This window comes from Typopeltis vanoorti, chromosome 11 (genome assembly GCF_054136105.1).
Source record: "Typopeltis vanoorti isolate ZY-2024b chromosome 11, IOZ_Tvanoo_1.0, whole genome shotgun sequence".
In the NCBI taxonomy this organism is placed as follows: domain Eukaryota; kingdom Metazoa; phylum Arthropoda; class Arachnida; order Uropygi; family Thelyphonidae; genus Typopeltis; species Typopeltis vanoorti.
This window is the reverse complement of record NC_143559.1, coordinates 37524995-37540000: the sequence shown is the minus strand read 5'-3', so window position 1 is coordinate 37540000 and position 15006 is coordinate 37524995. Positions and strand designations below refer to the sequence as shown.

The 15006-nt window shown below is 34.5% G+C and overlaps 1 protein-coding gene across 1 annotated transcript in view; it reads left to right on the top strand.

Moving 5' to 3' along the window:
- Positions 1-14319, top strand: part of LOC150101447 (serine/threonine-protein kinase D1-like) — a 384746-nt gene extending 370427 nt beyond the window's left edge. The window contains exon 22 of the mRNA XM_090400796.1: positions 14095-14319. Coding sequence (XP_090256922.1) covers positions 14095-14319 — 225 coding nt within the window. The remainder of the gene's footprint in view (positions 1-14094) is intronic.
- Positions 14320-15006: the final 687 nt, after the last annotated feature.

The following is a 15006-nucleotide window of genomic DNA, read 5'->3' as shown; positions in this document are numbered from 1 at the left end:
CTAAAGTATCATCTTATAGAGGAATAAACCAAAGAATTAGGAAATGATGTCCCTTTTGTGCAAACCTATTTAATATGTATTTAAATGAAATAATAATAGAATAGAAAAAATATATATATCAGGATATTAAACTGTCCTGTATTGTGAATTTAAACACACATCTCTGCCGATGACCAGGTGATAATTACAGATTCTGAAGATAATCTTCATATGCTATTTTCAATCTGAAAGAAATAGCTGAAGATTTTGGAATGATAATCTCGACAGAAAAATCAACAACAATGGCTTAAAGTCAAGATCCAACTAAAACTGAAATAGTAATAAATAAAAATTTTAGAACGAGTTAATTATTTTACATATTTAGGACACATGAGTTCATTTCATGATTAAAAGGACATAAATATGGAAATTGCAAAATAACTAAAAGTACAGGTGTAATATGTTAATTTCTATGCTTAAACCTAACCTGGTACAAAAATAGGCTGAACTTAAAAGTTTATAATATACTAGGTTTACCAATGCTGATGTATTTGAGAGAAATTTAGACAAAAAAGATAAGCAAAGATTAATAGCAGCTGAAATGAAATTTTTGAGGAAAATAGCAAAATATACTCTGTGATCAAAAAAGAAATGAAGAAATAATAAAAAAATTAAACCAAAAACAGTAACTGAAATTAAATATAAATTCAGTTGAATAGAGCATACTGAATTCAAATGGAAAAACTACCCAAACAAATTCTTCATAAACCATCAGAAAAAAGATGACCAGGTAAGACTTGAACTTGCTGATTGCTTCTGAGGCTGGAACATGCCATAATAGAACATAGGCAAAGTGGATACTAGATCCAACCTTATTTCGAAGCCAAATGTTAGTAGAAACTATGAAAGTTTCGTTAGTTGACCTGAAAGCTTATAAGAATACAATCATCGGCATCCCCTAGTTGCCTTAGCTTGCACTACTTAAGATTTTAGAAGATTAAAACTTTTCTCTTAATATCAACACAAGAGATTACAAAATCTATAACACATCAGCACAATATGCGAGTAGGTGATTGGAGGAAAATAAATCAGATAACATCTGGATAATTAGTCCCTGGGAATAGCTGTCCCAAAGAATAGAGGTAGATGAAATGAAAGAAGAAGATGATAAGTAAATTTGATAAGTTTGGAGCTCTACAATAAACATTAAATATGAGCAGTTTGGCAGCTGCTCATGTTTATGCTTCAAAGAACATGGAGGAATGGTGTTGGTTATATGCAAATTCACTTAGGAAGTTTTTTGTAAGTATTCATTTGCACTGAGCATATGTGAGAAATGATCAGTGGGTATTTAGGAAGTTATCTGTTAAGCAAATTGCCATCTTCTGGAGAGCATTAAGCATTCTTGGGGAAGTGTTTTGTTGTGAAAATTATTCTAAGGTTGGGCAGATAAGGGAATTATATACTGTTAGGAGTTGTACAGGTAAGAAATAGTGTATTAAATGGGAAATGACATAGTTTTTTGGTGGCTGAGGAGACTGTGGATGCATTGTGTTTATAGCAGGAAAGGCTAAATGTGTAAGTCATCCAAAAAGAAAATCTTGCCTTGATTTGGAAGCATTGAGGGATATATGGCTTTGTGATGGGGGCTTTCTTTAGTGATACTCACTTTTTGTAACACAGTGACATTTGAGGGAATAGTTCAGTCTGTGCAGTTAGCCTAGTGGCTGTGTGCTTTGCAACCATATGCCTGGGGAAGAAGTGTCCTAGGTTTGATTCCCGTCGACGATGTGAGGAGCTCAAGGATCTTCATCAGCCATAGCCAAGTTAGCCAGTCTTAGGCAGTAGGGTTATCCTCCCAGTTTAGCTGGGGTTTTTTCATCCCGCAAAGCAGACAAACTGACCCTGTGAACACACACGGACTACAGTCACGAATACCTCCATTAGGGATGCAGCAGAGGAGTGGCATACCGGCTGCATTATTTCGCCATGACTCCTCATTAGTAGGAGACCCAACCCATCTAAATCAGATGGAAGGGGGAGGGAGAGAGAGAGAATGCTATTTGAAGACAGTACTAAATGAAATTAATTCAGAGATGCTATGGTCAGGATTTAAATTGACTGTCATTATGGACAAAGATTAATGGCTGTACAATAGTGATGAGACTGCACTTCAAGAATTAATGAAGCTAGAAATCTGGAATTGATAATCAATATGGAATTGAAGTTCAGGGGAAATATTGCAGAACTGAACCAAATAGCATGAAGAGTCACATGTTGGGGGAAAAAAAAAAAACACTGAGCAGAAATAAGCTGTTGTCCTCATTTATGAGGTCTTGTGTGACCTATGGAATGCTGTGTTGTTCAGATCTAATCTCTCCATTTTTGCATGGGGATGAGGGAATGATGGAAAGGATTGCAAGACAGATGATGGTAGCAAACTAATTTATTACCATCGTTTGCCTTCCATGATGGTAATGGACAGGCTTGATTGAAAATTTTGTTAAGCAGAAAAGAGGGAATATGATATAAACATACAACATGCCAAAGGGATTGTATTGGATAGATATAAGTTTACAGAATATAAGGAGTTAACTTGGGAGTTGAGTAAGAAAGTAGTTAGAAAGGATATGAGGACTAATATTTTTTTACTAACTTTAGAGGGTTGTCGATGAATGAAATGAAGACGGAGTGGTGCATTGTCAGTGAATGAATTGTGTGTGTGAGGTTATGATAGGAATTATACTATCTGATCGAAAAATATCTGGATGCCATGTCATGGTAGTGGAGTGGATATGGCTATATACATTACAACCATGGCTCATATAGGTATAAAAGGAAGCACATGATCTTCAGTCTTCCTAGAAAAACATTAACATTAAAATGAGTCATACTGAACAGCTGAACTTTTGACATTGCACTATCATAGGATACCATCTTTGCAACAACCCTATTCCGAAAATTCTTCACCCGCAGAAGGATTTCTCATTGTAGGACCTATTCAAATACTTTCATTTCCACGAAACAGCTGTTCCAGTTACAGTTATACCTCGACTTACGAACCGCATGACATACGAACTTTTTTCATATCCCATTTTGACCTCTAGATATGAACCGTGATGCTTTTCTTTCCAAATGAACTAAAGCCCGTTTTACATATACTTTTTTTTAACTCTTTATGCATGTTTAGCTGAGCACTCGCTGAACTGTCTCTAGTGTAACGATTGTTATTACTATGTCATATTTATCTGAAATACGATGAACGCTGCACATATTTGCTTTTTTTTTTTTGTGTATCTATTTCAGTATTTGTGTAAACAAACAATACACTTCGTGAAGTTTTTTTAGGTTTGTATTTATAATGTGTACTGTATGTATTTGTTTTTATAAGTGACTTGTTTTATTGTAGCTTCACATTTATTTTCTGAATAATCTACCAGATAAGCGTCATTTCACTGATCACCATATTATTTTCAACATAGGGACAAATAAAACTAAGAAAGAAGAGAAGAAGAAAATCGCAATAGAAATTAAGAAAGAGATTGTGGAAAAATGTGAGAAAGGAGTCAGGCAAAGTGATCTGTCCAAGCAATATGACTTGTCCAAATCCACCATAGCTACAATTGTGAAGAAAGCAGATTTTTATAAGGAACTGGATGTGACCAAAGGAGTATTATTCGTGTCATCTCGAAGAAATAAAGTTATGGAAGAAATGGAAACTTTACTACTCATCTGAATTAATGACATGCAACTGAAAGGAGATAGTGTAACTCAAAACATGATCTGTTTACAAGCTCAAACTATTTACAAAGATCTTTCGCAGAATTTGCCATCCACTAGCAGTAGCAAAGACATCGGTGAAGCGTTTAAAGCTAGCAAAGGATGGTTGGAGAAATTCAAGAATAAAACCAGTATCCTTAGTGTTGTTAGACATGTAGAAGGTGCTAGTGTTGACAAAGAAGCCACTGAAAGGTTCATGAAGGAATTTCAGAAACTGATGGAGTAAGAAGGTTACAGACCAGTACAAGTTTTCAACAGCAATGAAACTGGGCTTTTCTGGAAGAACATACCTAAGAGAACATTCATCACTAAGGAAGAAATGGCATTGCCAGAACACAAACTAATGAAAGACAGACTAACTTTGCTTTTTTGTGCCAATGCCAGTGGTGACCTGAAGATAAAAACCTCTGTTGGTTTACCACTCTGAAAATCCTAGTCTTTAAAAGCAGAAAGTTAACAGGCACAAACTCGACATTATGTGGAGAGGGTAACAGCTGAGCCTGCGTAACCAGGCAATTCTTCTGAGAATTGATGACAGAGGTGTTTGTTCCCACAGTGATACGGTATCTACAAGAAAAGGTTCTGCTGAGAAAGTTCTTATAATGGACAATGCTCCAGCACAGCCACCACAGTTGGAAGAAGATTTGGATGAAGAGTTTAATTTCATCAAAATTAAGTTCTTGCCTCCTAATACCACACCACTCCTACAACCAATGGATTAATATGTTATTTCCAACTTCAAAAAGCTTTATACCAAAGCTCTTTTCCAAAGATGTTTCGAAGTTATCACTGACACAGAATTAACCCTCAGGGCTGGAAGAATCACTTTGATATTCTTCATTATTTGTGTCTTATTAGTCAGGCATGGGAAGATGTTTCTCTAAAATCAGTCTGCAAAAAGTTATGGCCCAACTGTGTCCAAGTAACTGCATTGGAAGGACCTGAAAGCAAAATTGACATTGTAGATACAGTTGTCTCCCTGGGAAAGACCATGCATTTGGAAGTTGATGAAGCAGATGTAGAGGAGCTGGTAGAGGAGCACAACATTGAGCTCACCACTGAAGAGCTACAGGAGTTAAGAAGAGAGCAGGAAAAAGAAAGGAATGAGGAGGAAAAGCAAATGTCCTCAGAGGACGATAACATTTTTTTTTACTTCAACAAGTGACGTAAAAAAAAATCTTGCAGCACTTGGGCGAATTGCAAGAATTGGTTATTGGTTAACAAGTGGCATCCAAATCAAGGTGTTGTTTCTAGAGCCACCAATATCTTCAATGACAATGTCATTAATCACTTTTGAAGGGTGTTAAGAAAACAACAGATTCAGTCAACGTTGGATAGGTTTTTTAAACCTCCCTCACCTAAGAGACAAAAAGAAGTAAGTAATGACAACAAATCAAAAATTCCTGAACCACAAAACCAGCCACAAGAAAATCGATTTTTTTTACAATTTAATGGAAGATGATTTTCATACTAATCATGTAAAACCAAAGATTTCATAAAATGCATATTTATAATGTAAAAATGCTCCTTTTCACTCCTTCTACATTTCTTTTCATTTTCTTTATTTAATTGAGAATAGTTTTTTTAATTTTTTGGGGGGGAGGGGGTTTAATTCTTGAATTTGAGGACGGATTAATTGATTTCCCATAAGATATAATGGAAAATTCAGTTTTGAGATACATACTTTTCGAGATACGAACTGCAGTCAGGAACGAATTCAGTTCCTAAGTCGAGGTACCACTGTATTTAAATAATTATTTAAATACAGTACAAACCTGCACTGATTATAATCAGTGCAGGTTTGGTAAAGTTTATGAATTGCATCTTTAAATATGTTTAATATTTAAATATTAAACATATTTTATTAAACTTTAAATATTGGCATCAATATTCAATTTACTGTTTCAATTCACAAAATAATGGACAAAATGGCCATTTTAGAAAAAAAAAAAAAAATCTGAAGGACAGCAGTGAAATAAAGGACGTATAGTCACCGTAATTATATGGCACATGTTTCAATTTGGGGTAGAATTTTATTTGAAGTTAGCCTTTGTGATTTGTCATAACGAGATCGAGAACTTCATATGCAATAAAACAAACACTTGTTTCAAGTAATTGAAAAATTGGACAATAGTTTTTAGTTAGATATTGTGTTCCCGTGCAACATATGGTTTTGCTTGAGTCTATACAGCATAGTTTCTGTGAGAGGTGACAATAATAGTGCAATTAGAGACAGCTGGAATAAAAACGGCTCTAATTAATGAATCGCACTATTTGTTGAGAAATATATTACACAGACTGCAAAAGCCACTGTACCTTATTCAGGGATACAATAAAACTACTTGTTTTTCTTGCATCTGCAGTATAACAGCTGTTGGGGAGGGCGTGTTGTTACTGAGGGAGCGAGTTACTATCGCTATGAAGTGAACATGTTTAAACATTTTTCGTGTGTGAGGTACATGCAAAACTTTTTAATGTCTTTTTTCGTAAAGTAAAATCAGGGGTGCAAGTTATACGCGAGGACAAGTTATATTCGAGTAAATGTAGTAAGCATTTCGCCGACAAGTTGACATCCTTCTGCTGCTTCTCCTGCTCAGCTGACTTCTATGGTGAGTTAAAATGCATAAATATTTTTCTCACTACCGTTTTTTTTTTTTTTTTTCAAACCAACATCATTAAAATCAATTTAATAATACAATAATCAATTATACACTGAATAATATTATAAATGTATATATAAAAAAATATTATAAATTAAATATTATAAATAAATTAATTAATTTTCTATTAATTTTTACTCTACTAAAAACTGCCCAGCATGTCAGGAACTCAATTTGCAAACTTTTGGCACATGCACATAAAAAGGTTCGCCATCTAGGGCCTAGTGGCTTTGCAACCATATGACTGGGGAAGGAGTGTCCCAGGTTCGATTTCCTTCGAAGACGTGAGGAATTTGAGGATCTTCCTCAGCCATAGCTAAGTTAGCCAGTCTTGGACGCGGGCAGTAGGGTTTTTCCCGCCAGGAAAACCGCCCCGTGAACATACGCTGCTACAGTCAAAAATATATCCCCCCCCCAGCGGCAGGCTAGGCGACAGGTCGGTTGGGAGTGGTACTAACAAGAAGTCGCATCTAAGTAACACGCAGACCCTGCATAGGAAGCGGGAATAACGCGTTGTGAAAGAAGTGGAAATATTCTGAGGAGACATTCGTGAATATGTCGAAAAGCTCACACTCAGAATGTCTAAATAACATGTGTAGCAAATGTTAGTGATGACCAAGCCATGTATTTTTAAACGTGGAAGTATTCATGAATTATCGTTAATTTTCACACATTGAAACCTTTCAGCATTCGGGAAAGGGAATACCGCTGTTTATGACCTGTCATAAAAATTGCCTGCAAGCCGATTACAACAATGTGCAGCATATCCTTATTCTCTGTTCTCAAAACTGAATGAAATAACATTTATGTTGCAAATGCTAGTGACCAAATCAGCAAGGAAGTATAAAGAAAATTTTTCCCCTGAAATTGAAGATCAAAGTAGTCTGTATCCAGTTCTAAGATCGAGTAATACTGAATACTTTCTTTACAAGTTCGTATTGTAGGGTGAAAGCGCTTGTTTCGAACCGTAGTGCCGTGATTTTTTAAAAGTAATAGGCCTACAGATTTAAATTTTAATATGAATAAAAGACAAGGGACTTTGTTTAATTTTGCTGTTAAGAAATCTCTTATTGAACGTGTTTGTGATGCAACAGATAGTGATTCATCCACCTCCAGCCTACTGTAATATTTTTTGATTCTATCTTTTACTTTTATATATTTACTAATGTTTCTGTTACTGTGCCTTTGTAATATATCTATCTTTCTTTTAATCAGTCTATCGATTTCTTTATATATCTATCTTTTCTTTTGACTTGTCTCTTATACTTTCTTTCGTTAACCTTACTATGCTTTATCCTTATCCGTTACCGTTTTATATAGTCAGTTAATCTTTAATTCCCTTTCCCTACTTTCAGTATATTAAACTTATGCTTGAGATTTCTAGAAATTTATTTGATTATTCCAGACTGTGCCACTAAAAATCTCTAATTGGCATAAAAAAAATATTTATACTTCCAGTAAAGCACCTCTATACAGTTAATTACAGTCTTGGCTAACTCCTAACTTAAATTTCGTATCAAGATTTAATTTCTTTCCTTCTTATAGGATCGGATTTATTTGGGAACAGTGCAGTTACTAAAAAGATCAGACGGCACTTCTTATAAATAAAACAAACACATTTATTCACACTTAGACCATAATACAATGTATACACTTAAATGATGTTACTATCATTATCTCTCAGGTTAAGCATCAAGATTAAAACATCATATAGAACAACTCTTAGGCAAGTTATAAACATCAAAGATGTAAATCATCAAGCAATTAATTCTGTATATCAATTAACTAACATTTTCTCTCAAAGCTAAGCATCGAAATTCAAACATTACATAGAACAACTCTCAGGCATGTTATAAGCATCAAATATGTAAATCATCAAACAATTAATTCTGTATATCAAATAACTATCATTTTCTCTCAAGGTTAAGCATCAAGATTAAAACATCACATAGAACCACTCTCAGGCATTATAAGCATCAAATACGTAACTCATCAAACAATTAATTCTGTATATCAAATAACTATCAGCCCATTTACAATCTAGGAATTATCATGCTTTGACAAGTAAAAATCTCCAATTCTAACTTTCACAAAAAGAATGTAACACTCACCTAGCAATCAACCTTTCACACCATTACAATTCTGAATTCTATAATTTTCTTATCAGCTCTTTCAAACCATTTCAATATAATACAACACAAGCTTAAACTTTCATTAACATCTTTTCAATTATTCTAAAAGAAGGTTTACTTCATACGAATTAGGTTTCATATCTATTACATCTTTCAATCCTATGAATTCAGTCTATCCGAAACAGTCCTTCACATCATAAATTAAGAGAAAGTTTTCGACAAAAAAATTCAACTCACATTAATTCTTTCATAGGCACAATTGCACTTTAATCGTATCTTCTCTTCGGGCTTATTCTGGATCCCCCTCAATTGTTACGGCTTGCTCTATCGCTTCAGACGCATCATGGACACCACGTTCTCCTCTGGAATTACTTACAGGGCTGGAGCGCGATCTTTCGGCATAGTAAGCACTCAGGACCAAGATGACCCTAGGCCGCTCTACAAGATTTCGCCTCCGATTACCCTCCATGACTTCATCCCGGATCATACGTAGTCCATGGATCGACTCCCCTCTTTTCTCCTAGCGTCACATCTCTCCAAGTTGATCCACCTTAGTCCATTCCTGACCTTTTTATTTTGCCTCTCTGGACCTTGTGTGAAGTTTCTTAGACCCCAAATATTTCTGCGCAAACTTCGACCTAAGGTCTGAGATCCCCGTACCTATCATGTCCTAACTCCTTTCCTTCTAGAAAGTTCTGACTTCTATCTCCCTGAAGTGTAGTTTAATCCCTTTTTCAGCATAGTGTAACAGCTTCTGATGTATACCGCCCCTTCTACTGTCGACCTTGACGGCAGTGTCGGATTGCTTTGGTTACAGTGGGTTTCCATTCTACCCTATACCAAGTGATACATCAAATATATTTTCAAACTCTAAGGTAATTGTCCCTTAAACTTCTCTTTTTAGATACTTGTTTACTTTATTTTAGCATGTTTAATTCCTCTGGGTCTCTACAGAAGGGCATTTTGTATTATCAAGAGTGTGTATATGTTAGGTAATTCTAACATACTTCTGCTCTCTAAGGGATTTTCTTTTGAAATACACACTCATATATCTTTTATCTACAGAATCATGTAAATTTTTCTGGGCTAATTTTATATTGGCTGATATTATTGTTTACATCTCTTATATACAAGTTTATAATTCTTTGAATTTCGGATGTGACTCCTGTAAAATCGATGCACTTAAACATTGTAAGAATTATGATGTTGCATCGAATTTTACACTACAAAACAATCTCTAGGATGTACAAAAGGAAGGGAAAACTATCAGCACACAGGAGAAAAAGTCTGCATTCACTCGTAAGTACTTATATTAATATTATAAATTTTTGGTGATCAAAATGGGATATGTCCATGAAAATCAGCACAAATTAATTTAATGATGTTTATGTTTAATTGATGTTTAATTAATGATTAATTAGTAATTAATAATAAAAATCAGCTAAATTAACAATTATTAATTAATACATTACAAAATAATCAAGGTGTTCCATGAAAATTTCAGGATTTGTGAAGTGTTCCGTCCTAGGAAAAGTTTGGGAAATTCTGGATTACCCTATTATCGGAATGGATTCTCCTTCTGTTGACATGTGCAGAAGTGTCAAAAGGTCTCGTATCTGTGGGCGTACTATATTGCATAAAAAAAGAGACCCGAGTGTATATGTATATATAAATACATAAAAATGGAAAGAGGTAAGAAAGAATCTGATAGTATGTGACCAAGATGGTGTCAGGTCTGCAGGATGTTCCTTATAAGGATAAAGTGAAGATTTGTGGGTTACAGAAACTTGGTTTATAGGCAGAAAGCAGAGTATATGATACTGAAAGGTTGTTATATGATTGATACAGAGGAAATTTTTCACTACATGACTTGTGTATGGAGAACTAAGGAGGCATCCCTGGAAATTAACAAAGAACTTAGTTCGCAAGAACACAAGGACTGATTTGTCTCTTGGATAGTGATGAATAAATAGAATGAGTTGTGAGAGTCATTTATGAGTGCTCTGTCAGTAAATGAGTTCAAAGTGAAATATGACAAGTATTGTGCAAATGATACTTGGTTTTGGGAATGTTACTGGACCTCGTATGATGAGTCTCCAAACTTCATGGAGGTGTTGTAATAGAAGTCTTTGTAATCCCATTTCTAATCTTAATCTAATCTATTTCTAATCTTAAACACCTTCATAAAGGTGTTTGTAATAATAATCATATAACACTCATTTGGAAAGATCTGCTCACTTCATGTCAAAACCTAGATTCTGTTTTTTGCATTGAAGAACACATGATGTAGGTAAGAGGCCAGAAGATGAGGTTTGGAATTTTAGAATGAATCGAGAGAGAGTGTTTAAATCGATAGCACTTGGAGTTCCTATAGAGATGGACTAGTTAGAGAAATAGCTTCTTAATATGAGCAAATCAGATTCTGGAGACTTGAAGGCATTCATTCCTTTTTAAGTTAGGAGAATTAATGATTACCAGTCATTTAATGGAAACATTTGCATGGTAGCAAAAATGCTATTTGTTAGTGATGTTTTCACAAAACATGTAAGGGAAACAAGAATTTATTAAATACTCCTATATATTTTGCTCAGTGTAACATGAGCATCATGTTATGTGTTCTTCTCTTCTGTTAGAAAAATTAAATAAAATAGCATTGACTGTTACTCAATGGATATAATGAATCAATAATTATCATCCTTCCGCCAGACTGCATTCTTGATATTTTAAAAGGTTCTGCATACCCTTCAATGCATAACCTACATTGAAGGGATTCTGAACAAATAATAAAGATTCTCTGCATATATAATCTGCATATCACCTTCAAACTAGCCTCGAAGTTGTCTTCTTTCCTACTACCTTGTAAGGATAATACATCTTATCATATCCATCTTTGCTTGGTGTATATCAAATACTGTGTTCCTGTCAGCTTGCTGCTTTGAACAGGCTGGACATTCTGATGAGATCAAGGAGATTGAGATTATTTGAGATTTCTGGGGTTTAGAAAGTTCAGGCCATCAACACTGTTCACTGGAATCAAAAATGTTGCACTACAGTAAGTTTAAATTTGATCATCAATTATTTTGAATATTTTGCAGAATTGGAGTACTTAAGGGATAAAGCTTTATAACTGGGAGGAGACCTCCACATAGCCTTTTAAAGAATGCCAAGAACAGACTGCAGGCTTCTGACCTAATCTGACCATCTAACTGAATACCGAATAAACAATGATAGACTGGCAGTTTTGGGATTTATCCAACCAAATTGTATTCTTATTATCTAAAAACAAAATGCAAAATGATAGTACAACATGACAGAATTTCATGCTGGCTGATATATCACAGTTAAACAAGGCTTTCATTGTTTTTGTCAGGGAAGAATGATGAACAGCACAAAGTCAGGTACTGGAGCAAATCCTGAAAGACACCTTAACTCAACATTGGCAGAGTTTAATGACACAAAGGTATATAGGAGATTTAAAATAGGAAGTCATCACTATTTGGTTTTGAGCTGGATAAAACTGAATTTCATATAGTAAAGAAGGACTCAGGAAGTTAAAGAGGCAGTGAAGGAAAAGAAGAAAGCATACCAAAGGTTCCTGGCAAGTAGGTCAACTTGTGCTCTTAAAGAATACAGAAAAAAATGTAAAAAAGCAAAGTGCTGTGTAAAACAGCTTAACAAAAGTCATGGAAAACCTTTAGTAACATAAAAAAGAAAAGAAATATCAGGAAGGTGCAAAATATTCTGGAGGCTATTAAAAAAGCTCAGAAATGGAGGAAGGTAAAGATATTTTAGATGTGTGGAGTAATTACTTTGAAAGATAGCTAAATGAAGCATGCAGTGTCAGCATGGTGGTAGAAAACTCCCAACAGGAATGCAGTCAGGAATACACATCCATACTTGAAAATAGAAAACACCATCAAAAAATTGAAACGCAGAAAGGCAGCTGCAGTAGATGGAGGTATAATTGCATAATTATACCATATTATTGCATAACTGCATAATTCAGAAAGCCTGGTCAGAAGATCAAATTCTGGATCATTGGAGTAAAGCTCTCATAGTACCCATCTATAAAAAGGGGGATAAAACTGAATGTGAGAATTACAGCGATATTTTCCTACTGAGTGTTCCTGGTAAGATTTATGCAAGTGTACTTGAGAAATGGCTAAGAAAAATTGTGGAAAGAAAGTGAAAAATAAGCTGGATCCAAGCCAAATAGAGGTTGTCTGTTTCAGATTTTCTCTTTAAGACATATAGTTGAGAAATCTTGGGAATATAACAAGGATTTCTATTTAAGTTTCGTAGATCTGGGAAAGGCATATGACAAGGTACAAACAGGAAAGCTCTTCGAAACGCTACAGTATTATATGGTGTAAATCGGACATTATATCGAGCAATTCATAGAGTATGTAAGCTGTAAGTCAGTGGTTAGAATTGAAGAAGGTATAGCAAGATTATAGAAATATTGATCATTTGCTTATATGCTGATCATTCTTTTATGACCTCTATGAAGTCATATGATGTGTTGTAAGATTCCTGTTCTGTATGGGAATTTTTCTATAAGCGTTGTTCTGTCACCTAATTTTTTTTTTTATTATTTCTTGCTGATTAATGTATCCTTTCATTTGAAATCTGTTTTTATTCATTTTACAAATTGTGACAATTTAATTCCCAGAATGTACCTATAAAAAACCTAAGTTCGGAACTATACGTTAGTTTACTGTCTACTGCTTATTTGCAGAAAGATCCAGACACAAACTTCACAGAAATCTTTCGCATATCCAATTCATCAGCCATTAATTGCACACTTAATTGTCTGTCAGACCGTACCAAATCTCGCACTCAGGTCACATTTGCATCTGTCATTTTTGTTTTGGGCTGCCCACTTCTGGGGTCATCATTCACATTTTCTCATCCACCTTTGAATCTCTTATGTCACTCAAAGACGCTTCTCTTTTTCAGATCATCCACACCATATGCCACTTTCAACAGCTCCAACATTTCAGTAGCAGTTTTGCTGATTTTCACACAAAATTTGATGTTAACGTGCTGCTCCAAATTTCAATCACACATTTTTATGCCAAAGTTCACATGCAGATCTCTCTTGTTTTTAAAGACGAGACGTACAAAGATGTACAAAGACGATTACTCACGTGACTCCAACCAAATCACCACACGGGTGACACTACACGCCCATTCCGGGAATTAAATTGTCAAACCTCATATACATATCAGAAGAAATCATTCTCAGTAAGTGAAAGAAATTCTAAGTGAGCTGAACTGGAGATTGGGAGGTGGAGGGGGGATCAGATTTGTTGTATGCTTCTCTGCAGTTAAATATTAGCAATCTCATTGTCATTTGGCATTTAAACAAATCTGGATTAAGCCAGTATATGAGAATTAAGATCTGAAAATGTGTAATATACCGTTGTTATTTGATACTTCTAATTATTACCTGGAAAATGTTTTGATATTAAATTAAAATATAAATTTATATATATTTTTTTTCTTATTATGAAAAGTAAGAATTACATGTATTTTTCAAGGATTATAATACGTGGTGTGATTTACGAGAACTGGAATCACAAGTGGGACATCGATACTTAACTCATGAATCAGATGATACACGTTGGGAAGCCTATCGCAATCAACACAACTTACCTTCTCCCCCAACCTGTCCCCAAGAAACTGATGAAGATAATATGCTTCAAAACAATGATTCTGAAGTTCGGAAAGATAATAGTGGAGTTTGTACAGGAGTCAGACTTTAGAAGCTAAATGAATTGTTTCCTATTTAAGGTATGGATTCTAATTCAAATAAATGTGTGCCTACCAACATATGGTAAATCAGGGATACTTGTGGTGCATCATTCTTTCTAACTTGTTTCTAATAACACATGACAGAATGAATATTAGAGGTGAGTTAGCATTAGGAAGTCAAGTAATTCCTGAGTATTCATAAACTGGTATTTTTTTATTTTCATGCACTTAGAAGTTTTGTATAAATTTTAATATTAAAAATTATAACCCTCTCCTTATTCCTTTATCTGAAATTATGTCTTTCACATTCTTGCTTAACAATTACTCAGTTAAGGTCCATTTAATGTTAATTAAATTTACTTCGTTTTTCCATTTTTCACTTTAGTCACTGAAACATCTTTAGGATATAAATCACTGAGTATAAAGTAATTGGACCTATCAATCCTAGTGGGTGCAAGCAGGACATTTAGACATTAAACCGAGTTTGGCATGCTTACCCATTTGGGCTGTATATGTGAAGGCATTGGGATTTATATCTTGAAATATACCTCAGTGAATGAAGCAGTATATTGATAATTAGATAAGTCATTTTAATTGCCTTTATGTGTTTTAATAACTATGAAGTTATTAAGCATGTTGCCTATATATAATTTTAAAGAGGCTTGCATTTTTTTCCTCCTTCATAGATATTTAAATAA